This window comes from Oncorhynchus tshawytscha, unplaced genomic scaffold, assembly GCF_018296145.1.
Source record: "Oncorhynchus tshawytscha isolate Ot180627B unplaced genomic scaffold, Otsh_v2.0 Un_scaffold_4246_pilon_pilon, whole genome shotgun sequence".
Lineage (NCBI taxonomy): Eukaryota > Metazoa > Chordata > Actinopteri > Salmoniformes > Salmonidae > Oncorhynchus > Oncorhynchus tshawytscha.
In genome coordinates, this window is record NW_024609831.1 from 1,156,190 (window position 1) to 1,182,610 (window position 26,421).

At 44.3% G+C, this 26,421-nt stretch overlaps 2 protein-coding genes across 8 annotated transcripts; both read right to left on the minus strand.

The window, feature by feature from the left end:
* Window positions 1-10: 10 nt before the first annotated feature.
* Window positions 11-12,155, minus strand: LOC112243600 (POU domain, class 2, transcription factor 1). Of its 6 annotated transcripts, none has more exons than XM_042319442.1 (14): window positions 12,135-12,155; window positions 9,305-9,558; window positions 8,935-8,997; window positions 8,569-8,651; window positions 7,738-7,929; window positions 7,529-7,655; window positions 7,368-7,456; window positions 7,069-7,245; window positions 6,628-6,769; window positions 6,320-6,474; window positions 5,890-6,136; window positions 4,647-4,881; window positions 4,478-4,548; window positions 11-4,264 (listed from the first exon to the last, which is right to left on the minus strand). In XM_042319442.1, the coding sequence occupies exons 2-14, from the start codon at window positions 9,333-9,335 to the stop codon at window positions 3,996-3,998; spliced, it is 1,881 nt and encodes a 626-aa protein (XP_042175376.1). In that variant the 5' UTR covers window positions 9,336-9,558; window positions 12,135-12,155; the 3' UTR covers window positions 11-3,995. The 6 variants fall into 6 exon arrangements, with proteins under 6 accessions (XP_042175376.1, XP_042175375.1, XP_042175373.1 ...); XM_042319441.1 differs by lacking the exon at window positions 12,135-12,155 and adding an exon at window positions 11,808-11,948; XM_042319439.1 differs by lacking the exons at window positions 9,305-9,558; window positions 12,135-12,155 and adding an exon at window positions 11,808-11,931.
* A 512-nt stretch (window positions 12,156-12,667) lies between these two features.
* dusp27 (dual specificity phosphatase 27) lies at window positions 12,668-24,993 on the minus strand. Of its 2 annotated transcripts, none has more exons than XM_042319438.1 (6): window positions 24,849-24,993; window positions 23,808-23,945; window positions 20,581-20,699; window positions 17,887-18,118; window positions 17,091-17,308; window positions 12,668-15,979 (listed from the first exon to the last, which is right to left on the minus strand). In XM_042319438.1, exons 2-6 carry the CDS (start codon window positions 23,918-23,920, stop codon window positions 13,224-13,226), a joined length of 3,438 nt encoding a protein of 1,145 aa, XP_042175372.1. In that variant the 5' UTR covers window positions 23,921-23,945; window positions 24,849-24,993; the 3' UTR covers window positions 12,668-13,223. The 2 variants fall into 2 exon arrangements, with proteins under 2 accessions (XP_042175372.1, XP_042175371.1); XM_042319437.1 differs by having other exon boundaries at window positions 23,808-23,974; window positions 24,849-24,989.
* Between the last annotated feature and the right edge of the window lie 1,428 nt (window positions 24,994-26,421).

Below are 26,421 nucleotides of genomic sequence, written 5' to 3' on the forward strand. Positions count from 1 at the left end.
ACACAATGGCAACAATGTTACTACTTTTAATGATGTTTATAACAAAGTTACAGTAAGAGTTTTCATATACATTTGTAAGTAAAAAAACAACGTAATCCCCCAAATACAGCAGACAAACAGGTTGACAAGATGGGACATAGTTAAACGACTACAGTCTCCCTACGTTGTTCCCCTGACAACAGTGTGGCGTGATAGTAGTTGATGTAGCAGTAGTAAGCTAGTATACTGTTGAGTGGGTGTGTTCATCATCTATGTAGTCTGCCAAGTAGTGACATCACACCTTGCATTGCCACAACCATGGGTGTCACCACCTAGTGTTAGTGTGACAACTGCTACCTCACTAAACGAGACAGGAGGAAGTAGGGACCAGATTTGGAGTGGTGTACTGTAATCTGTTAAATTATCAGAAAAAATCTTGTAATCAGATTATACTTTTGAAAAACTAGATTACTTCTTGGTTTACAAAAATGTTACATTGACACCTTTTCTGTTTTATCAATTACATTAAATTAGGCATTGAAAAGCATTTACGTTTATTTCCCCTGAGCGAGTCTGACCACAAGTCAGAGACCACTATGACACAACAAATGTGTTTGATGGATCATTTTTGTCAACTTCTAATGCATCTTAAGGGGAAAGTAATCTAAAAGTAATCAGATTGTTACTGAGTAATCTAAGTTAACTGTTTACAATTTCAGATAACTAGTAACGGATTACATTTAGAAAGTAACCTACCCAACTCTGTGTGGGTGTTAGAAAAAGATATGCAGGCTGACACATTTTTTTTTTTGTTAAAGTATTAAATCACAATACACAGGCAGTGGATCGAGGCACTGAATCCTAAAACATTTGGCCAACAGTAAGATCATTCTGCATTGACATCCATACTGAATGAGAAAAAAAACAATTAAGCTCTTTTCAAAACACATTTTCTGCTTGACGATATCTTCCCTGAAAAGTACCATAATATACATTGCGCTTTGGATGCCAGTGCTTGGTTCTGTATCGGTCTACTACAGTATAAATACGCTGTAGGGAGGGGAGTAGAAAGGGAAGCGTGAAGAGAGTGGGAAGGACCGTCAGAGGCCGGGATTCAATCCGGTCATAAAGGTATTACGTATTTTAAAGGCAATGTTCCCTGCTTTTGCAGAGGTCCCATTCACGATAAATGCTGCATATGTTCAGCTCAATCAGAAATGGCCTTTAAAAGCCACAACACCTATAACCCTGTGATCTGATTGAATCCCGGCCAGAGAATTCTTTGGTATTTGTGTAGATGAAACATTTAGCAGGACTTTTGCTTTGGAATACAGCTGGAGGAAAATATCTGCCCTCTACTTGACGTAGAAACAAAACAAGCAGACGTTAAGGGCAATCATTTAGACTCCAGGGCCACATCGGGATTTCAAAATTCAGTGGAGGGCCGTACTTTTTTGGGGGCCGATTTGTTCAGGCAAAAGCAATTTGTGGGCCAGAAAAAGGGCAGTTATTTTCAAACGTAAAAGGTCCATTATAATTTAGTTTTGAACGTTCAAACGTTTCCTGGAGTGTTTTTTTCCTCTGACCGTATGTTGCCGACCCCTGCATTACTTGGCGTACAAATAAAACTAAGACAATGTGTAAGAGATGTGATGACTAACTGCACAACATTCAGGTAAAGCGACTACAAAGGACAGCAGCACCACTGATCTAAGTGTGTGTGTGTGTGTGTGTGGTAGAGCGTTATGTCTTTGGTTTCTTTTGAGATGCTGCCTCCTGGTGTTGAATAGGCCCAACAGTCCCAGATGAACCCAGCACTAGACAGCCTATCCCCCCCCCCAAGACTGGAACCATCAGTTAGGATGTCAGTAAAGTTTTACAAACAGGTTGTTTTCTAACCTGCATTAACAAGTAGTCGTCTGCAGATACCATATATCCCATCCATTAAGGCCACAAAATAAAACATTTTCTCCCTTGTGATGTAAACATAAAGGCATGAAAAGTACACATTGTGAAAACTTCTGGCTTTACACATTTTTGATAAAACAGCACACAACACAAAAGTAAAAAACAGAACGCAGTACATTTCCTTAGTTACAAGAGGACCATAATGGAAACAAGCATTTGGACTTTGTATCTGTTGCCAGGTCAAACAAAAAAAAGAATGGATTTTAAATTGTCAAATCAAATCATTAAACTGCAAGTCAACAGGCCAGAAACGGATCAGTCCACACCCTGTGGTTTACTTTGGTCCAGAGTCACACTTAAACATTTCTATCCTACAGAGGATGTTAAAGATAATGCACTACATTCAATTACAAGAACCTACTAGTTCAGATAGAAAACAGGAATATTTCATGTATATATATTACTTGCATGTGAATATCGAGCGCTAGACGTAAAGTAAAAATGGCCCTCGGATACATATTTCAACTTGTCAATATAGCAGAGCAAACCCACAACAAAAAGACTCAAGCAGAGATACTACATTTCCCCATAAGGCTTTGCAGGAAACCCCCAGAACAAACACACACCACCAAGAAAATCTACCCATCAAACCAGCTACAAAATGAAAATGCTAATGCTTTGGTATGTAGGATCAGACAAGAATAAAGTACCATTTGGATGAATATATGACATAATAATAGCAGTAGTACTGGACACTGCAGTTACAGTGCATGTGGAGTCAGCTCATGTTGTGTATCAAAATATGATTCTCTGCTGTCGTCACCGTTTCAAACGTACAGCAAAGCTACAAAAAAAACAGGTAAACATTTCTACATTCTTAGAATTTATGGTTTCAGTTTTGCTTGACTATATATATATATATATATATTGTTTTCTTGCTGCTGAGGTATTTCAATATATTATGTTGAGTCAGTACTGATTGCAGTACCCGGGGCTCTAGTGGCAGCATATTGGTCTTACGAGAAAGAATAAGCTCAAGAGAAGGCCAGACCTGGACAATCTCCTTTAACTTGTACATGCAGTGACTCACTGGGAAATGGCTGTCCTGAGAATTACTTCAAGATCATTACTCTTGTAAATACCTTCTTGAACTCATGTAATCCAAGGCAGATTCAGTATGGGCCATGCAACTCCACTATACTACTGACACCTTACCCTACCTTTTCCAGACGCTCTTTTTGGTATCCTACCTCTGTCTTCTATAGACCTCGGCATAAGGGAGGAGAATATCAGAGAGAAACATCTTTGTTAGTCTTTGGAAAGTCCTCTTCAAAATATTGCATTAATCCCTCCCACTCTGGAGAGGTCCATTAGATAAATCCCTATGCTACATTACACTAGGGTGATGATAATATAGAGCCAAGTCTAGTACACTAATATTTTTTGGTTGGATAAAGGACATTCCAAGTTCTCTTGAAGTCCCCTGTTTGTAAGTCTTCCCAGAGACTGCAGTAAAGCTCTTCCATAGCATGTCTGCACCCAGGCTCTCTCACGGCCTAGTGATTCTTTTTAAAGAGTTGGAACTATGTTGAAAAACATGTTAAAGCAACAAAACTTTTAATAAAAGTTTTGAAAAATGTACAAACGGCAAATATCAGAGCACACAACTAACCGCACAAAGAACATTTTAGGTAATATGGAAAAACAAGCAGAGAAATCTAATCTTTAGTTGTAAATCTGATGTCAACGGTCCAGGCCTGTACAACACGCCCTCAAGTAAAACTTAAAATTAGAGAACCTAACACACAGATCATCATGAAATCTCTCTAGAAAGTTAAACCATGTCAGTTTCATTCAATACTCAGCAAAATAAAATCAAACGCACATTTTTGGTTTTAGAAGCGGTTCTGAGGAAAAAGAGATTCTATTGCCAAATCTCAATCAATCTTTGAAAGGACCGTTAGGACCCCTTGTGGCAGAGATAGGGAGGAAAACATCTTAAGAATATTTTTCCAACAACAACTTTTTGGTGGTAGCAAAAAGAACAAAGATTAAATAACGACCAATGAAGAGGAAGAAATGGGGAGCGACCCGCCCCGTGAGTTCATTCATTGGGCCTTAGAGGCTCTGACGATGGTGTTGACTGGTGTGGTTGCCGTGGTGATGGTGTTGGTGCCAGCAGTGAGTTGCAGGCTGAGGGCACTGGCAGGGATGAAGCTGACAGGGTTACTACCCAATAAGGACAGGCTCTGGGGGTTCAGGAAGAGTGGCGTGTTCACCATGCTGGGGGCGGAGCCAGACATACTGGTGTTGGCAAATAGCAGGTTCCCGTTCCCGTCCAGGGTGGTGATGGGGAAGGACCCGCTGGAGGCCAGAGCTGTGAGGAAGGAGGAAGAGGGAAGGTTAGACTAGCATAGTGACTGGGGATCATTTCTCCCTGATAAGAGAAAGCAAGGGTTCCACATCCCTTCTTGTAACCAAAACAACCCTATTTCAGAGCTCTAGTGACTTTTAAACAAGCCAGAAAAGAACACATTAAATGCATATTTAAGTATGTATATAAAGGTGCATAGTAGCAGGGTGTACTTGCCACTCAACACACCTTGGATGGTGGCTAGCGCTCCTCCAAAACCTGCAGTAGTTAGGTTCAGTAAGGCCCCCCTGGAGGAGCAATGAGTCATTTATGTGATAATGGACAACACATCTTTTTCACTTAGATACCGAGTGGAAACAGCACTTTGTGTCTGTGTGAGCCTCACCCTGTGTTGAACTGCGATGAAGGCATGAGACCCGGGCTGATTCCCGCCGCTGCAGCTGCCATTGCAGCCAGACCCCCGCCGTTGCTGTAGAGCATTTGCCCCGCCTGCGTCATGGTAACGGCTGGCTGTGACATGGTTGTCACGGAGGAGGAGGGTGTGAGGGACATAGAGGGGACTGTAGGGGTGCTGGAGATGACGGGTGCTGTGTTGCTGGTGGCTGGCACCAGGGTCCTGTCTAGAACACAGGATGGTCAACATTACGCCATATAAATAACATACTATCAACATCAAATAAATAGCTACAGGACAAAAGACAAGTCTGCATCACCTTCAGCGACGAGGGAAAAAAAACTATCAATAGTTAGTCTGGATATTATTTTTGACGGCATATCGTATCGTTTTGATAATATATTTTTTGCGCTAGTTTGCTGTACCAGCACTATTTTTCCTTCATAGCTTCAAATCAAATTTTGTTTGTCACATACACGTGTTTAATAGATGTTGTGAAATGCTTGTTCTCCATCTATTTAAATAGGAAGCCAATTTGTTTTCAGCACTTTTATTTCCCTGACTGATCAAAAGCAGTTCTCATGTCTCTCCCCGTCCCTCTGCAGCAGACATATGGTGAGCAACATGTTTGGAACATCGAAATAAAAATCATAGTATCAAATCGCAATACATTGAGAAACGCAATACATATGCTATCGGCACCTAAGTATGGTGATAATATGGTATCGTGAGGTCCCTGGCAATTCCCACGATCTTAGTCTGGATAAACTAATGCGGAACTGCTACTACCCATCAGTGTTGGGATTAGTTACTTGAAAAAGTAATATTACTCATTACATTTAACAAAAGTAACAGTTTATATTACTTTGCATTACTTTCATGAAAAATATCTCAAAAGCTCAGTTTGACTGTGGGAGAGAGGAAGGCGAGCAGCTCGCTCTACTTACTACCTCGGCTTTGATCACTAGTTTCTCCTTTCATCCGTGGCGCTGCCTTCCTGTGTCAGTCTAAGTGCTGCACTATACATTATATGGGCTGCTTAATTAGCCATATATAATGTAAGCCAAACATCAGCTATCAGTTGTGGTTATAGCCTGCACGTATATGGACCCATAGAGATGCAGAGGACACACTTCCACTAGACGGTGAAGCCCTCTTTGGGCTTTGCCATCACAGAAACTATCAATGGAAAGATCAGACGAGTACACCCAAGACTAGAAAAACACACACGTACCTGTGAGGCTGAAGCTGGTGACAGGCAGAGAGGGGGTGACAGTCACAGTGGTCTGGGGTACAGTGTTCACCAGGCTGGCAGTAGTAGGGGACGAGAAGATGGACTTCTGGAAAGCTGAGCTGCTGGGAGGGTTGATCCTCTTCTCCTTCTGCCGGCGGTTACAGAACCACACCCGGATCACCTCCTTCTCCATGTTCAGCTGGTCTGCTATCAGGGAGATCTCGTCTGACGACGGCTTCTGGTTTTGCTGCAAGGGGACAAAGAGCACCAGACTCAGTGAGGGAAAGTAGACACCTAGTGCTGGCAGTGGTCTGTAGACACCCCGACTACAGTCAAACATCCCTGTAGACACTTTGGGTCGAACTCTTCTAAAAGGCATCTAAATCTCGTCTGAACAGGTACAATCTTCTTTGTTAGAACCAGGTCTTACCTGGAGGAAGCTCTTCTCCAGGGCCACACGGATGTTGGTGTCGATGCTGGTCCTCTTCTTGCGACGCCGGCTATTGAGGTCAGATGCCAGACTGGGTGACCCGTGACCAGAGCCCAGGGGACTGAGGCTGGGGCTGGACTCTGAGCTCACATTCTCTGCAGCCAGGGGGACAAGGAGAGTGGGTCAGAAAACCCAGAGGGAGAAAAACTCTCAGATACACTACCCAAATATAAAAATGTACACAATGACAGCATTTAAAAAAAAAAAAAAAAAAAAATCACACACACACCTCCATTATGAGGACCTACCTGCGTCGTTGAGCCACTTCTCCAGCAGCGGTTTCAGCTTACACATGTTCTTGAAGCTCAGGTTGAGTGCTTCAAAGCGGGAGATGGTGGTCTGGCTGAAGTCATTACCATACAGCTTCCCCATGGCCAGCCCCACGTCACCCTGGAGGGAGAAGAGAGGGGGCAGGGAAAGTAAGACTGACATCAACCAGGTTGGTAGTATATAGGGTGAGTTCCCTTCCTTAAAAATGTAGTTTGAAGCACTGAGTATTTGGTGAAAAATGCTCAAGTACAATATAAATGCAATCCCTGGAACTCTTTCATATCTTGTTTCCATGGCAAAATAATGGAGGGAAGAAAATCAGTTTTGGATTAAATCATTTATCACAAACACAAAAAATAAAATTGAATCTATTATGAGCGTATTACAGCGGAAACCAGTCCAGAGTCCCTGGGCCATACCTGTGTGAAGCCCAGTCTGATCCTCCTCTGTTTGAAGGCCTTGGAGAAAATCTCCAGCTCCTCCAGATCATTGGCATCCTCCAGAGTGGGCGTGCCCAGACCCTTAGGGGGCGGGGTCTGGCTGTGGATGAGGAGCTGGCCAGGGGTGGCAGTTACGGTCCGCGTGGGAGTGGCCGGCTGTGTGCGATAGGAGAGAAAGATAGAGGGAGGAAGAGATGTGCATGGTCTGTGTTCCTGTCCTGAAACAACCCACAGCCACTAACAATTAGGCTATTGTGAAAAAGTGTGTTTCCCCTGACCTGTGGGGCAATTGTGATAGTTGGAGTCTGTAGGTGGTTGGCTTGGCTCTGAGGTAGTTGAGTGAGAAGATTTTGGGCTTGCAAAAGATCTGTCAAATGAGAGATGGTTTAGTGAAAGGTCCTGAAACATGAAACTACTTCAGTGCTGGTGTATAGCTTACTATGATACTGAAACATACTGGGCTGTCCCTGTGGAGTCTGGGAGATGAAGAACTGAGGCTGTAGCTGGGTGGCCATGGAATGACCTGGCTGGACCAACACAAACTGCTGCAGGCCCTGCTGCTGGAGCTGAGAGAGAGAGGAGCCAGTGTTAGACAAGTATGAGTCACTGTGTGTGAGTGAGTATATAACACTACAGTAGATCTCTTACAGGAGTGATGTGTATAGGCTGGGACAGTGGTAGTTGGGTGGTGATGGGGGTGGCTGCGGAGGCAGAGATGGCAGCCCCCGTGGTGCTGCTGTTCTGGGCCTGGCTGGCAGAGTGCTGCTGAACGGCTGCTGCAAGGAGCTGGGCCTGAGCCTGCTGGAGAAACAGCTGCTGCTGCGCTGGAGACAAGGTCAACTACACAAAACAAACAGGGAGAGAGACAAGAGAAGAGATTGAAGGAGAGAGTGTGTGTGTGACTAAGAGAGATAAAAGGGGGCGTAGGTGTGTAGGTGTGTATCAGAGATTTAATCTGTGGCTTAAACCCTACTACTTTTAAATTATAAAAAGCCAGTGCAACCTATGGGGATATGACTGCAGAGAGAAGGTGGGAGTATTATAATCAAAGACTGGTTATGAGGCACATGTAAATTGGCCTACATTTGCATATCCACCCCCACCTGTTTCTAAGCGACAGTTGGAGTGGGCTAATTAGCATGCAGCAGACAGCGCGCTGGTTTTGTTTCAGCGAGAGGAGGCATGCCAGGCAGCAGGCTGCTGTACTTCCATTTTAACGGCTAGTTCCAAGCTGGCGCCAGGGTAGCGGGCTAAAGGCGTCACCATGGCAACGCTGGACGCAATGAATGGACACCTTGAGTAGCCAAGGGGACGGGATCTTATCCGTCTTGCCTTGGTGTTAGCATCATGTTGGCTATGGAGCTAACTGACTGATGGCTTGTAGAGTATTAGAGACTAAAATATGCAAATTAGCATTTCTGGCTTTTGTTAAAAAATAAGAAGAAGAATATGAGTAATGTGTGGGAGTGTGTGTGTTACCTGTTGCAGCAGAGCCTGTGACTGTGCGTTGGTGAGGGACATGACAGTCTGCTTCTGAGAGTCCCGGCCATTGGTCAGCACGCCTAGAGACGGGAGGTCAGTCAGAACAACACAGTCAAAATCCTCCAACATACATCTTTACATTGGACCAAATATACAGACTCAAAGTTGTTACTACTCTGTTACCACAGTACAGCACCGAGGACAACACCATCGAACCTCAAGTCAGTTCAGGACTACATTTTCTGTGATGGAAATGAAACAGGCCATAATATATAAAGACGGCCAAGCTCATTCCAAGAAACACATATTCCATGACATACTAAAGGCTCTAGTTGTAGTCAAAGAAAGGCTGTAGAAACTCACCTTTGACTATGTCCCCGTTCTCCATTGTGCTTTTACTGGACACAGACAGGTTGATTATCGAGTCTGAAACAGAGAGGAAAATAGAAGCTTAGCTTACCAGACGGCTCAGAAACAGCACATGACAATTCAATTTATTCCTTCAGAAAACAAAAGAAAATGGCAAATTCAAAGGATCAACAAGTGTAGAATTCCACAAACCATCACAGGTGTTCTGGAATACTCTATTGTCATGACACGCGGTCCAATACCCATACTACTAGCATACCAATTGAATAGCACTGTATCCAAACCCAAAACATTGCTTCATTCAAGTGGTATGTGGTATGTTAGTGTGGATATTGGAACAGATCTCTCACACTGCTCTGCTCACCGGCTATTGCAGAGTCCACAGTCTGTGGCATCACCGGCGTGCCATCCAGGCCAGGTGCCACTGACCCCGCTCAGTTGGGCCCACTGACCAGGAGCAATCAGAACCCAGAAGACTGGCACAGCCAGGTGTGTTAAACAGAACACAACAGGAGGAGATCCGTCTAGTGTTCTCTCTCGCTCACTGTAACAACTAGCTGCTCAGCACACCGCCTCTCTCACTGTAACAACTAGCTGCTCAGCACACCGCCTCTCTCACTGAAACAAATCAACAAGAGTGTGGCAAAACAGTCCTCCTGTCTTTTTCTCCTCATTTTCTCTCTCGCTCTCTCCCTCCCTCCCTGTGGAATGGAACAGAAACAAAGAGTGCAGCTGGCAGCGTAGCGCCCATAACGAAGCAGCGTAATCAGTATTCAGCTGATTAGAGCCGTATGCAAATCCAGCCCCCCGATTCTCATTAAGCCAAGGCGCCTGCTTTGAAGTTGCGGAGAGCAATTCATTTCACACAGAGCTCCGAAAGCTTTCTGCATAATTCAAAAAATCTCTATAAATATTTATTAGCTAATTTGCATATTAATTGGATAGCTTTTAAGGAGTACGTGGCATGTGCCAAATAAGTTCACTCTTGTGCGCACTCTCTCCCTCGCAACTCTTATAATTTGAGGGCGAGGGGGATAAATTACTTCCAAGCTGTAGGCCCCACTTTGCCATTTGATAGCAAACTGATAGTAAACTTTGTTTCCAAATCCAAGACATGAAGGCGTGAGTGAGTGTAGGACTACAAACCCTTATCATGGCCTTCTCTTCAATGGCAAATCTCCAAAACAAAACATATGACACTGAATTTGTATACGAGACTGATGGCTGTAGGCCTACACTGAAAATGTTTGAGCTTCAGCAGACAGTCGTGGATAAGAGCCTTGAGTTCCATAAACCTAATTGGCACACAATGCATTATGCAAATCATTCAATTAATAGAATTTCAGATTAGCAATGAATTATGCTTTCATGTTATTGAAAGCCCAAATGCATAATGCAAAGTAGATAAGGGAGAGAGAGCGCACAGGAGAGAGAGTGGGCAGAGAGGAGATGGCAGAGAGGAGATGGCAGAGAAAATGAAAATGCAGCGTATTCAAATAACAGACATCCAAAATATGCAAAACATCGATCATATTCTGTCAAATTGGAGCTGAAAAACACTGCATAAGATTCCTCCTGACCATTGGAGGCCTTGACGCAGGGCTTTACGACACTCCGTAACATTCTATAAGAGGTCATTCACCTTCAGGTAGACAACTACAGGACTAGACGGTAGTAAAAGGAAAAATGTGAAAGGAATAGGCTAAGTCAAAAATGTGATTGTTTTCAAAGAGACTGATGGATAGCCTATGTGATGAGTAGTCTACATGAGATCCACAGAAGACCTTGTTCTTCCATCAACCTCTAGTACTACTAGTAAGTACACCGTGGGGTGGCTAGGGAGGGGTCTCTTTACCCAACTGTGTCACATTTACTCTTCAGAAAACATAGGCTGAGCTGGCATGCCTGTAGGCCTAGCGGGGAAGACACAAACAATGACAAACTTGGCCATTTCAATTTCAGTCTGCTTTCACTAGCAAACAGAACAAACCAGTTGGAACAGTAGCCCTCTTTGCACAAAAAGTATTCAACCTGATAGCTTGTCTGTGACCTTGGCCTGGAACAGGTACTTGCCTGTAACCAGTTACAAACGTGGTGGCAAACTCCACTCCACACTAACATTCTATCAAAAAGTTTCGTTCAAATGTCGAAGAGAAGTTAGGAGAACTACGCTATAAAGAGGTCAACGTTTCCATGGAGTTTTTCGTTGGTGCGATCTCATTGATACAGTACCCATTACGTTGACTGTGTTCATTGCTACAGTCAAGTTACTGTAGCCAGCTAATAATGAAAATAAGTGATCTCCTCCTAGCGGTAACCCCCCCCAACTGCATTGCAAATAATAGATATACTATTATTAGATTTACTGCAATTGTTGTATCAAATCCTCGCTAGATTATTTCAAATTAATTCTAAACATACTTCTGAGATAAATGAATATGCAAAATGTAGCTAGCTGCTAGTTAGCACGAAGTAACACTAGCTATTTGCTAGCTAGTGTCCATGCAAGCGAAGCTAGCTCGTTAACTATTGCCTTTTTTTCTGTAGCTATGTTCCATTACAATTTTTTTTAAAGGAGTTAAATAGCTAGAGCAAACAACTCAACAGCGTTGCCGATTACAGATAAAATATGTTAAATCGCTGTGACTTTTGGCTATGAATATGGAACGCGCACCACACAAAGGAGGGAATGTCTTCTCCTCGAACGACAACAACAATCCTGGTCAGCTTTTTTCCTCCTACACGCGCCGGGTAAGATTGTAAACTAGAGCAACCATATGGTGCTGGTCTTTTCGTTTATTTGTCACGGAGTCAGACCTAATCAAATATAATCTGCAAATGAATATGTAAAATGTAGTAATGATTACCTGGTCCTGAACTTTCATATTGGCTCATTACTCCTCCGTCAGCCATATTGAATATTTAAAACAAATGCATTCAGTCAACTATAGAAGCCCTCCCACCCAGGTCGTCACTATTTGACCACGCTAGAACCGACGGAAGTAGGCCTACAGCGCTTCTAAAACCTCAAACACGATTTTAAACACTTAGACCCGACTAACCACCAACCCTAACATAATCCTACAATTCGTTTTAGAACAGATATCGTCTGTTCTAGCTCAGTTCTGCATATACTTTAAAAAAAAACTTTTGCCCGTCTAGCATGTTCATCTAGTCACTAGCCTAACACTCACCTGGCATCAATTGAGACAATAACACCACTACAAATAAACCATGGCAGAGAGTAGTAATGACATGTTTTTCTTTCGCAAAGTGGAATAGTAGCATTGACTATGTTATTTGCGAGCGTGTATGTCTTCTGGCTTGAACTGTGCGAGTGCATACAGTACATGCCCATACTTGTAGGGCTAGACAGACGCTCAATAGGATATTGACTGCCTTGTCAAAGTGTGTCTTGCTGTAGTCTTCTACCCATAATATAACAAGCAGATAGTATGTATGGGGTAAAATATTTAATATAACAAGCAGATAGTATGTATGGGGTAAAATATTGTGATAAAAAGCACCCAGTTCAGTAGAGATTAATATGTTGAGTTCCCCTTACAATGTTAAGTGCTATGCGATTTGATTATCATAATTCCTTTTATTCTGTTTTCTATTCTTCTACTCTGTCTCATGTTTTCGTTAAAGATGTGATCAACTAGAATCCAGGTCAGTGTCCTTTAGGCATGAGGAATGAGATAAAAAATAAAATAAAACAACCAGATAATTGCTTTAACATTTATTGCAATTATAAATGCTTTGAAATGGATTGCGTTTGTGCTCCAAAAATTGTACAGCATAAATATTTTTTGTCTTGAACAGTAATCTAGTTTAGATTGTTTTGTAGGTTAGTTGTTGCATTTTACAATCAATGCAACAAACAGCAGACGTGTGTTACTCTACTTGCACTGCACAAGCAATGCAGTTAGGCTGAGGCAATATTTAAATATTCATATTTTGCGTCCATTTGATTATAGAATTGACTATGAGAAATAAACTCGTTTGAGTTTAGAAAGCAAAGTGCACATTTTCCCTTTTCCATTATAATAAAGCTTAGATATTTGATTTAGATGAGTATTTACATGTCAGAATGATCTATAACAACTACCTATAGAATTATAAAGGTCACCCCACTTCTGAAAATAAAAAGACCACAAGCGATGTTCTAAGAAAGGTGGCTTGTGTAGCAAGTGTGCAATTGTAATTTATTAGCTGAAGAAACATATTAACATTGGATTGAGTTTCTTTCATACTATAAGAGTGACACTGTCTTTGATTGGTTAAGAGTCACTGCTTCTGTAACCATTTGACTTTGATTCTTGTTGTGCCCTCCAAGCTGCAACGATGTCATCGTCCTGCATTTCTGCCTCAGCCCGAGCCCGAGACCTCTGCCTAAGCTCGCTGAGGAATCTGTCGACATCTTCTTCCTCTTCCTTTTCTTCCTTCCTTTCTATCCTCCCCTCCGTCTCCCCTCCACTCTCATATTGTGAGTGATGAGTAAACTTCCTCTTCGATGTATAACTCTCCTCTTCTTCCTCCTCTTCCTCAGTGGCTGTGTAGGATCTTCTAGTCCTGTAGCTGCTGGAATCCGCGCTGTTGGAAGAGAATTTGCCAAGTACACGTGACTCTGTGTCTGCCTGGAATCTGGAGCGATATCTGGATGCGACTTCATACTCCTCCTCTTCTTCTTCCTCCTCAGACGAGTCCCCCTGACCTCCGAAGTTATACACGGAGGCAGATGGCCCTGGATCAGTCTCGTCTTCTGCACTATAGGACGCTGGTTTCCTTGAAGGAGGCATGACGTTGGTTAGCCAATCATCAACACTGGTGTTCTTTTCTTTCTCCAGAGCGGTGGAGAGATTTAGGCAGCCCGAAAGGCCATAGCTTCGCGTAGGTGCTTTCTTTTTCTCTGGTGCAGGTGGGAGAGACGTCTTTATCTTTCCCGTTAAATAGTCATCCTCCTTCTCTTCCTCCTCTTCGCCCTCGTCCTTGGGCTTCTTCTTCTTGTAAAGTGTGCTGCGCTTGTTATCTTCGACGATCTTCTTCACCCCGTAGCAGGCCATCTTGTTCCTCATCTCCGACTGCATCTGCTTGTCCATGGAGTCCAGCTTCTGTAGGTTGACCTGGTCGGCAAAAAGGCTGTAGAGGGGCACGCTGGTGGTGGTGATCTTGCTCCTGCGGTAGCCCAGACCGGAGATGCTGGAGAGATTACTGGTAGAAGAAGCAGCACTTCTACCAGAGAGCACAGACTCGGCCCTGCCAGCACTGACACCGTGATGAGCCAGCGAGCTCGAATAGGATGCTCCACTCAGCATAGAAGCCTTGTCATCGTCCAAGCCACTTCTTGCTGGCCCTACCACACTAGATGACCCACCGAAACTTAGCACCGATCCAGCCTGGGACGGGGGGAGGCTCATCTCACGCTCCTTCTGGATGAGGGTCTCGGACACCACATTGGCGATCCAGTTCTGAATGCTGGACAGGTCGACCATGGGCTCCCCACCAGGTCCCTGCATTGTGGGCACAGGGATCATGGGAACTTGGGGAATGCCCTGTGGAATTCCTGAGCCCATAGAGGCCTGAGATCTGGTGCTGCGGGCTTGGGATACAGAAGACCTGCCACTCAGCATGGACATGTTGTCATCATTGGCAACACGTCCGGCTTGTGAGCCGTCAGGCTGGGCGAAGAAGGCAGAGAGCGGCAGGGTGCTTCCGCTCATGGAGCTCTCCGTCTCCCAGCCACACATGGACTGACTCTCCTCCAGTGTCTTCCGCGAGCGCTCCAGGAGCTCCTCCCGCCTCTGTCTCCTCTTGGCTGTGGCCGAGTCCTCGCCACGGCTCATCTCCACAATGTCATCTTTTGTTGCCTTGTTGTCCTCCCCAAGCCGCTTCGCCTGTTTCATCTTCCAGGTCTGGTAGGCTGTCAGGTTGACGTCCTCCAGTGGCGGAGTGCGGGCCTCAGCATCGTCATCTCCCTGCTCCCCACTGCCCCATACACCCCCGGCTCTTTTCTCCCCATCCCTCCCTTCGTCATTCTTATTCCAGCCAAACTGAATCCTCTTCACCCTCCAGCGCTCCAGGGGAGTTAGGTTCTCCTTGTTCCTCTTGCAGAAGTTGTACATGGAGCTGGTGTCCGAGAGCACACTCTCCACGTCGTCCTTGATTGTCTGCTTCTTATTTTGTATCCCCTCCATTGCCGTGCTCTCACTGTTGTTGTCGTCGTCCTTCTTGCGGTAGCGCGCTGCCGCCTGCTCCTCGATCTCCTTCAGACGCTGCTTCCACAGGTCAGAGTAGCTGCTGCAACTGGCCGTGGAAACTGACTCTGAGGGGGAGTGCCGGGGGCGCTGCTTCAGGCGCTCTTTCATGGCCTGGACGTCCTCACTGGTCACGCTCTCCAGGTCTTCTGTTGCCCCAGGACCCCGCATGCCCCCCAGGAGAGACTCCTCGTCCCCAGCCTCGCTCATCAGCTGTTGCTCCCACCACTCCTCGCTCTGGTACTTCTCGTTCCTCCTCTGCCACTCGCGGATCATGCTCATGCCATCTTCATCCCCATCCTCTGCATCCTCCCCACCGTCGCCAGCGTCTTTTCCAGGCAGGGCCAGGCCCTCTGTCGTCTCTGCCCGTTCCAGGCCCATCCGCAGCCCTCCAAAAACACCGTCCCTGAGGGCGGCGGCTGCGGCAGACGAGGCCACGCTACTCATCACGCTTTGGCTGTCCTCCTCCTCCTCCATCATGATGGAGTGGGCCTTCACGCCCATCATGCTCTCTTCGTCGTCAAACAGGTGGGCGCGAGTGTGGGCGTCGATGACGGAGCATTGGCTGAGGGTGTCGTCATCATCGTCATCACGCTCCTCTAGTAGCGTCTCGTTGAGCTGACGCAGCTGTTTTAGGAAGCCCTCGTTGGGGTTGATGGGTCGCTTCTTTCTCAGAGTGGTCAGTGCCTCCATGATGGTCATGTGTTGGAAAATCATGAGGTAGGCAGCCACCAGCACAGCGGAGCGGCTCTCGCCCATCATAGAGGACACCAGGACCTTACCTGCAGGAGAAGAAGACAAAAACACACTTCCCATTGGTTACACTTGACATAAGAAATAACTATTTTCCAGGGTTTATATGTAGTTAATTAAAGATACATTTGCAACGTAAGGGATAAGCAAATGACAATACTGATTTCATGAATCTGAAAGTATTAGGTACCAGTTTGATGATAACAGCTGTAGCTGTAGGAGGCTAATACATTTTATGTGCAGGTAGAGCCAGCATGACGTCTGCTCTGCAAGGACACTCTATAACCAGCAGAGGGCTGTATTCCCTTCCAGTTGTGACTGTATCACTCCTAAACACTGTACCCCCCAGTTATAAACTCTGACATCATAACCCATGATATGATAACCCCCAAGGTGCCAGATTTGAAATGTGATACGTTGCCTACTCCCTCCCTGTAGCGGAAAGGACAGCGAGGCCCCGCAGACCCAAACCTATGACATGAATACTAGTTACTACTGCCTGACATTTAACCTGATTCTTAACAAATATGTGTTTATTTAACTCAAGTGGTCAGTGGATCTAATCTATTTGGGGTTTAATTAGAGTTGGGGTGGTGGGGGGGGTTGAAAAGCTTTAGAAGATGATTCACCCGCCTAAACAGAGTCCAGATATAGCTAGGCTATCCCTGTCCATTGGCTCTGAGTGACCCCCCTAAAATAAGACTGACGGCCACCCCTGGTTATGATGAGTAATTAGGAGTAGTCTATAGATTAGTCTAGAATCTAGATGGAACTCCAAGTAGTCTCTGGATTGGTCTAGAGATGGAATTCCAAGCCTCATCATCACTGGGTCCAGTTAAGCCAAAGCAAACAATCCAGAGATTGGTTCTACTATGTCCAGGTCAGCCCAGACTCAAGGTCAATGGAAATGGGAGAAAAACATGAGATCACACAAGAAGACGTTCATATCGTATCCATTAAATATCCTGGTAATAGCTCTCCCTCGCTGTCTGGTAGAATAGGTGGAAGTTTCACCATATTACTTTCATCAATCAAATCCAGGTAGATCTACAAATGCATAGGGTGTAGGGTCTGAGGTGGGTCCATTGAGAATTGGGCCTTGATCCACCAATAAGAACACACAAAAGAACACTGACTCACCCTTGTGTGTCAACAGGGCCTCATCCAGGAACTCAGCGCAGGTTCTGAAGTGAGGGGAGATGTCAGACTCTGCAAAGTCATCTACCTCGATACCCATGTAGCCGATGTTCATGCCAGCGTAGAAGGCCTCCCCTGTGTAGACCCCGGTACCGTGGGCAGCGTTCAGGATGTGGGTGATACCCATGCGCTTCAGACGAGCTTTATTGACAGCCACGGATCTGCAAAACAGAGGAAGGAACAAGCAACGCTGTTGTTGTTGTGGTCAGGCCACTTTTACAAAGTATTATAAACTGGGTGGTTCGAGGGATGAATGCTGACTGGCTGACAGCCGTGGTATATCAGACCGTATAACACGGGTATGTCAAAACATGTCTTTTTACTGCTCTAATTACGTTGATAACCAGTTTATAATAGCAATAAGGCACCTCTGGGATTTGTGGTATATAGCCAATATACCACGGCTAAGGGCTGTATCCAGGCACTCTGCGTTGTGTCATGCATAAGAGCAGCCCCTAACCATGGTATATTGACCATATACCACACCCACTCGGGCCTTATTGCTTAATTATACCATAGGAGGTGAACAGCTATCTATCTGTCATTCTATTGACACTCAGTGAAGTTGTCTATGGTGAAAGTGAGGTGGGGATAAATCTAGCTGGAATGATGTTCCATGAGCTATGCATATAACACTGTATTTTGAAGGGCGGAGTGTGTGTGTGTGTGCTTGTGTGTGATGGGTGTATGGGGATATGTAATGCATACAGTAACTTCCACGGCACAGTGAGTGACTCACTTCTCAGCGATGAATATGTTGTTCCACACCTCGTCCACGGGGTTGTTGGGGGCCTCCAGGCGGTCCTGTACCATGGCCCGCTGGATGTCCATCACACAGGGGGTGTTATAGGGGCTGCGGTCATCGATCATGTCCTTCACCCGGTTGTACAGGTCCTCCACCATCAGCTGTTCCGCTGTCTCCAACATGCTGTCTGGGGTACTCTCTGCCCTGATACCCCGTTGTGGGAGCTCTGAGGAAAGGAAAGAGCAGACTATTCAGATACACACACACACACACACACACACATAATTCATTGCATCTAAACGTGTAAGTAGGCTACAGACAGTGGCTAGATTGAAGGAAATAACTGTGCTGCAAAACTCCAAACCCTCTGTGTCAGTCTTTACAAACCATACCAGGAGTATGTCACATTTGCAGACAGCATCCGTTAAGGATAGACAGCTGCTGCAGGGACACACTGTTAGAAAGCAAAGTAACCTATTCAAAGTTAGTTAGGAGCATAATTGTGGTGTGTTGGCGAACGCATTACCCCAATCAGACAGTCTAGCTATGGATAATGGCTTGGACGTCTCTAGCTGGATATTGCCATAATGAACACATTGTATTCTCAGGTAAGAGATAGAGGTGATTACTCTAACGCTACAGTATAATCAAATCAAACTTTATTTGTCACATGCACCAAATACAACAAGTGTAGACTTTACCATGAAATGCTTACTTACAAGCCCTTAAAACCTCATAAGGATCCGCCCCTTTTTAAAAAACATTTTTGTCTAAAATGACATAACCAAATCTAAATGCCTGTAGCTGAGGCCCTGAAGCAAGGATAGGGCTATTCTTGATATCATTTGAAAGGAAACACTTTGAAGTTTGTGTAAATGTGAAAGGAATGTAGGAGAATATAACACATTAGATCTGGTAATGCAAGAGAAAGGCCATAATGTATTATTCCAGCACAGGTTCCATTTAGATTTTGGCCACTAGATGACAGCAGTTTATGTGCAAAGTTTTAGACTGATCCAATAAACCATTGAATTTCTGTTCAAAATGTTGAATGAAAATTGCCCAAATGTGCCTAATTTGTTTATTAATAACTTTTCAAGTTCAAAACTGTGCACTCTCCTCAAACAATAGCATGGTATTCTTTCACTGTAATTGCTACTGTAAATTGGACAGTGCAGTTAGATTAACAAGAATTTAAGCTTTCTGCCAATATCAGATATGTCTATGTCCTGAGAAACCTTCTTGTTACTTACAACCTCATGCTAATCGCATTAGCCTACGTTAGCTCAAACGTCCCATGTGGGACCCACTGATCCAAAAGTGCAGTTCAAGAAGAGTTAAGAAAATATTTACCAAATAAACTAAAGTAAAAATGTTTTTTTAAAGTAACACAATAAAATAACAATAACGAGGCTATATACAGGGGGTACCGAGTCAGTGTGCAGGGGTACAGGTTAGTTGACGTAATTTGTACATGTAGGTGGGGGTGAAGTGACTATGCATAGATAATAAACAGCGAGTAGCAGCAGTGTACAAAACAAATGGAGGGTGGGGGGTGTCAATGTAAATAGTCCGGTGGCCATTTGATTAATTGTTCAGCAGTCTTATGGCTTGGGGGTAGAAGCTATTAAGACTTGGTGCTCCGGTACCGCTTGCCGTGCTGTAAGTCTATGACTTGGGTGACTGGAGTCTGATGGGCTTTGTATGGGCTTTCCTCTGACACCGCCTATTATATAGGTCCTGGATAATAGAGCATTGCAGTGCACGCTGTATGTATTCAAGGTCTCTCTGGACTGTCTTGGATTGATTATTGAACTGCTTTTTAAGCAAAATACAATTAACCCTTGTTTGTAATATAAGTATCTTTGTCAGGCCGAAGAGAAGTAGCTTTGTCCAAGACATTGTGTAACCAACCGAATGGCCAAAATTAAACCACAGCTTTATCTCTATGGGACAAATACAATATGTATGTGGAGCCAGGCACACGCAATGTGCTTGGCACCAGTACAGTATTTTTTAACTAGGCAAGTCAGTTAAGAGCAAATTCTTATTTACAATGACAGCCTACCAGGGAACAGGGGGTTATTTTTACCTTGTCAGCTCTGGGATTTGATCCAGCAACCTTTCGGTTACTGGCCCAACACTCTAACCACTAGGCTACCTGCTGCCCCAAGCTGATCTGTATAAGGTGAACCTGCAAACAGGACTCGTGGTGGCTGTTTTTCCCCGGCTTTCTTTGTGGTTCCACCCTTCAACTTTCTTTAACCTTTCGAGAGCTTGGGACTATAAGGTTCTATCTGTATTTTAGTCAACATGTAGTTATTGAAACAGCCTTGTTCTGTTCAATGTTCTCTACCTATACAGTAGTCTAAATACCTCAGTTCATGTTAAGTTCAAAAGAATACAAGATAAAAGTAGTTCAAACTACTCATTCAAACCAATGAGGGTTCAGAACTTCAAAGCCAATTATCTCAGAATCATCTTTTTCTAGATAGAACCTTATAGTCACAAGCACTCACTTTGTCGACAGCCATGCTTCTCTAGGTGAACAGCATTTATAAAATTGTATTTTGCCAATATGAAAGCTTTCATTTAGATGTTTTAAATCATAATGTTCAGATCCACTCACCAAGTCAAAAAAACAGCATGTGAGTTATGTGTGGTTGGTGGAATGAATCTGTGTCTCACCCTCGTTGATGATTTGTTTGGCAGCTATAGCTGAGGACAGGTGAATGGGCTCCATATAGATGCTCTCGGCATCCGACCCTGATATCATGGAGAATCTGGACTCCGAGATCACGGAGAAACTGCAAAAGTATAGAGACATAGTCATATCCATATAAATATAATTACTAAGCAGACCGAGGGGGGGGGGCAAATATATGTAATGTCAAATACTGGAGGTGTGATTGATTTAGCCTGACATGCAGGGTGGGCGGAGTTGGCACTTTTGGGACATTTAAACAGCTTTGAAAATTCCAGAAAATTATGTCATGGCTTAAGAAGCTTCTGATAGGCTAACTGACATCATTTGAGTCTTTGGGAGGTGTACTTGTGGATATATTTCAAGGCCTACCTTCAAACTCAGTGCCTCTTCGCTTGACATCATGGGAAAATCAAAAGGAATCAGCCAAGACCTCAGAAAAAATTTGTAGACCTACACATGTCTCGTTCACCCTTGAGAGCAATTTCCAAACGCCTGAAGGTACAACATTCATCTCTACAAACAATAGTATGCAAGTATAAACACCATTGGACCACACAGCCGCCATACCGCTCAGGAAGGAGACGCGTTCTGTCTCCTAGAGATGAACGTACTTTGGTGCGAAAAGTGCAAATCAATCCCAGAACAACAGCAAAGGACCTTGTGAAGATGCTGGAGGAAACAGGTACATAAATCTATATCCACAGTAAAACGAGTCCTATATCGACATAACCTGAAAGGCCGCTCAGCAAGGAAGAAACCACCTGCCAAAACCATCATAAAAAAGCCAGACTACGGTTTGCAACAGCACATGGGGACAAAGATCGTACTTTTTGGAGAAATGTCCTCTGGTCTGATGAAACAAAAATAGAACTGTTTGGCCATAATGACCATCGTTATGTTTGGAAGAAAAAGGGGGAGGCTTGCAAGCCAAAGAACACCATCCCAACCGTGAAGCATGGGGGCGGCAGCATCATGTTGTGGAGGTGCTTTGCTGCAGGAGGGCCTGGCGCACTTCACAAAATAGATGGCATCATGAGGGAGGACATTTCTGTGGATATATTGAAGCAACATCTCAAGACATCAGTCAGGAAGTTAAAGCTTGGTCGCAAATGGGTCTTCCTGTAAGGGGCGCGTGACTGGCTGCAGGGAAGTCAGGCGCAGGAGAGCAGAACTGGGTAATAACCGGAGCAGTTTAACAAGCAAAACCAACGGTACCCAGAACAACAAAATATGGGTACAAAATATCCTGTCGCGAACCAGTCAGAGTGCACAAGCACTAAACATCAAACAATTTCACACACAGACATGGGGGAACCAGGTGTGTGGGAAAACAAGACAAAACAAATGGAAAATGAAAGGTGGATTGGCGATGGCTAGAAGACCGGTGACGTCGACCGCCGAATGCCGCCCGAACAAGGAGAGGAACCGACTTTGGTGGAAGTCGTGACACTTCCAAATGGACAATGACCCCAAGCATACTTCCAAAGTTGTGGCAAAATGGCTTAAGGACAACAAAATCAAGGTATTGGAGTAGCCATCACAAAGCCCTGACCTCAATCCTATAGAAAATTTGTGGGCAGAACTGAAAAAGAGTGTGCGAGCAAGGAGGCCTACAAACCTGACTCCGTTACACCAGCTCTGTCAGGAGGAATGGGCCAAAATTCACCCAACTTATTGTGGGACGCTTGTGGAAGGCTACCCAAAATGTTTGACCCAAGTTAAACAATTTAAAGGCAATGCTACCAAATACTAATTGAGTGTATGTAAACTTCTGACCCACTGGGAATGTGATGAAAGAAATAAAAGCTGATATAAGTCATTCTCTCTACTATTTTTCTGACATTTCACATTCTTCAAATAAAGTGGTGATCCTAACTGACCTAAGACAGGGAATTTTACTAGGATTAAATGTCAGGAATTGTGGAAAACTGAGTTGAAATGTTTTTGGTTAAGGTGTATGTAAACTTCCGACTTCAACTGTATGTATTTGATCCAGGTCTAGTGTGCATCATAGTGTGTGACAGTAGTAATCAGTTCTTGTGAGCACTTCTGATGAAAGACGTTCTATATGCTATAAAATTGACATGGCTATACTCTCTACAAATTGACCAAATTGTGCTTGGAAGCTGAATTGAAGTTGGACAATACATTTATTTAACACACTATTAGAGCCCTTGTCACGCCCTGACCTTAGAGATCCTTTTATGTCTCTATTTTGGTTTGGTCAGGGCGTGAGTTGGAGTGGGCATTCTATGTTTTGTGTTTCTATGATTTTCTATTTCTATGTTTTGGCCAGGTATGGTTCTCAATCAGGGACAACTGTCTATCTTTGTCTCTGATTGGGAACCATACTTAGGTACCCTTTTTCCCACCTGTGTTTGTGGGAAGTTAACTTTGTTAATGGCACATAGCCTGAAGCTTCACGGTTTGTTTTGTATTGTTTATTGTTTTGTTGGCGTCATTTCGAATAAAAGAGAAAATGTACGATCACCACGCTGCACCTTGGTCTAGTTCCTTCAACAGCCGTGACAGAACTTCTCACCACCAAAGGACCAAGCAGCGTGGTAAAGAGGACTCCTGGACATGGGAGGAGCTCCTGGATGGTAAGGGACCCTGGGGGCAGGCTGGGGAGTATCGCCGTCCAAGGGAGGAACTGGATACAGCTAAGGCGGAGCGGCAACATTATGAGGGAACACGGCTGGCAAGGAAGCCCGAGAGGCAGCCCCCAAAAAATATTTGAGGGGGCACACGGGGAGTGTGGCTGAGTCAGGTTGAAGACCTGAGCCAACTCCCCTTGCTTACCGTGGAAGGCATGTGACTGGTCAGGCCCCGTGCTATGGGGTGATGTGCACTGTCGAGGCATTCTATGTTTTGCGTTTCTATGATTTTATATTTCTATGTTTTGGCCGGGTATGGTTTTCAATCAGGGACAGCTGTCTATCGTTGTCTCTGATTGGGAACCATACTTAGGTACCCTTTTACCCACCTGTGTTTGTGGGAAGTTAACTTTGTTAATGGCACATAGCCTGAAGCTTCACGGTTTGTTTTGTATTGTTTATTTTTTTTCCGGTGTCATTTCGAATAAAAGAGAAAATGTACGCCCACCACACGGCACCTTGGTCCAGTTCCTTCAACAGCCGTGACAGCCCTGGGTGGGTCATTTCCCATTACAGAACTACAAGAACAATGGGTCTCCACGTATGCTTACCTGCTGGGGGAGGGACAGCGGAGATAGTGGGACTGAATAGATTTGACCTTAGTCGCCTCCTTTTCTCTCTCTCCATCAGGCACCGTCTGATCGCCCTCGCTCGGTGACGCCATGGCAACGCAATCCTTCCTTTCTTGTCTTCAAGGATGTGGGAAACAGAAATTCCTCTGATTCACAGAGGAAATTCATTGGTGAAACAAGCTCAGATTAGAATTCAAGGAATGTACTAATGGACAAAACACAAACTATTGCAGACACAAATACACACAGAATATGGTTGATAGTTACTCTGTTTTCACTGTATTCCCAAACACAATTATGTGTGTTATGAAAGCAGACATTACTCTTTCAAAAAAATCTAGTTCTTGATCCTGGAAAGATGTTCCAGGAAACCTGAATGTCTCTGTCATTACTATAACATTAAGGAAACCTGAATGTCTCTGTCATTACCATAACATTAAAACCTGAATGTCTCTATCATTACCATAACATTAAAGCCTGAATGTCTCTGTCATTACCATAACATTAAGGAAACCTGAATGTCTCTGTCATTACCATAACATTAAGTGCTAACCTTGCCTCATCATTCTAACATATTGCTATTTCTTCACAGCCACATAAACATCTAAGACACACAGCCTCCATTTGTGGATCATGACAGACTAGAGAGATGAAAAGGGCTGTAATCAACTGTTCATCACATAAACCCAATAAATATGATGAGGTACGTATGCTTCATCACTCTTAACCCTACTGATAGTCAACAGGCTGTCACTTACTGTCACATCTGAAACTGCAATCATCTGATATTATACTGAAAGCATGAATGTGTGTATGTGTTGTGTGTGTGTGTGTGTGTGTGTATGTCAGCCTGAGTATTTATTTTTAGCAACAAGGACAGCTGCACAGAGCCTTCAGGCCCAGTGGTGTGACAGAGCAGTGAAAAGAGGGTGAAGATACCACAGTTCTGTCCCATAACCACCCCTCCCCCCACAAAGGTGAACTTAACCTCGACCCCTAACCCCAGATGTTGTCTCTTACCTGAGCTGGTTTTAGCTGTGGTCCGCCTTTCACTGTCGGGACGTTGGGACTGTGGGATTGTAGGGGGCCGAGAGAGAGACCTAAACCAAACTTATAAGAGAGTCCCCAACCCTATCTGCCGCCCCCTCCCCCACCCTTACCCCTTTGTGGACACTCCCCCTGACACCTTACACCCCTGTGACATCACCACAGCTTCTCTCAGAGGAATATTATTAACCCTGTGAGCCTGGGGTCCAGCCAAGTCCAGATACAAAGGTGCAGCAATTGGTTAAACACACACAAATACAGTGCCTTGCAAAAGTATTCGGCCCCCTTGAACTTTGGGACCTTTTGCCACATTTCAGGCTTCAAACATAAAGATATAAAACTGTATTTTTTTGTGAAGAATCAACAACAAGTGGGACACAATCATGAAGTGGAACGACATTTATTGGATATTTCAAACTTTTTTAACAAATCAAAAACTGAAAAATTGGGCGTGCAAAATTATTCAGCCCCTTTACTTTCAGTGCAGCAAACTCTCTCCAGAAGTTCAGTGAGGATCTCTGAATGATCCAATGTTGACCTAAATGACTAATGATGATAAATACAATCCACCTGTGTGTAATCAAGTCTCCGTATAAATGCACCTGCACTGTGATAGTCTCAGAGGTCCGTTAAAAGCGCAGAGAGCATCATGAAGAACAAGGAACACACCAGGCAGGTCCGAGATACTGTTGTGAAGAAGTTTAAAGCCGGATTTGGATACAAAAAGATTTCCCAAGCTTTAAACATCCCAAGGAGCACTGTGCAAGCGATAATATTGAAATGGAAGGAGTATCAGACCACTGCAAATCTACCAAGACCTGGCCGTCCCTCTAAACTTTCAGCTCATACAAGGAGAAGACTGATCAGAGATGCAGCCAAGAGGCCCATGATCACTCTGGATGAACTGCAGAGATCTACAGCTGAGGTGGGAGACTCTGTCCATAGGACAACAATCAGTCGTATATTGCACAAATCTGGCCTTTATGGAAGAGTGGCAAGAAGAAAGCCATTTCTTAAAGATATCCATAAAAAGTGTTGTTTAAAGTTTGCCACAAGCCACCTGGGAGACACACCAAACATGTGGAAGAAGGTGCTCTGGTCAGATGAAACCAAAATTGAACCTTTTATCAACAATGCAAAACGTTATGTTTGGCGTAAAAGCAACACAGCTCATCACCCTGACCACACCATCCCCACTGTCAAACATGGTGGTGGCAGCATCATGGTTTGGGCCTGCTTTTCTTCAGCAGGGACAGGGAAGATGGTTAAAATTGATGGGAAGATGGATGGAGCCAAATACAGGACCATTCTGGAAGAAAACCTGCTGGAGTCTGCAAAAGACCTGAGACTGGGACGGAGATTTGTCTTCCAACAAGACAATGATCCAAAACATAAAGCAAAATCTACAATGGAATGGTTCAAAAATAAACATATCCAGGTGTTAGAATGGCCAAGTCAAAGTCCAGACCTGAATCCAATCGAGAATCTGTGGAAAGAACTGAAAACTGCTGTTCACAAATGCTCTCCATCCAACCTCACTGAGCTC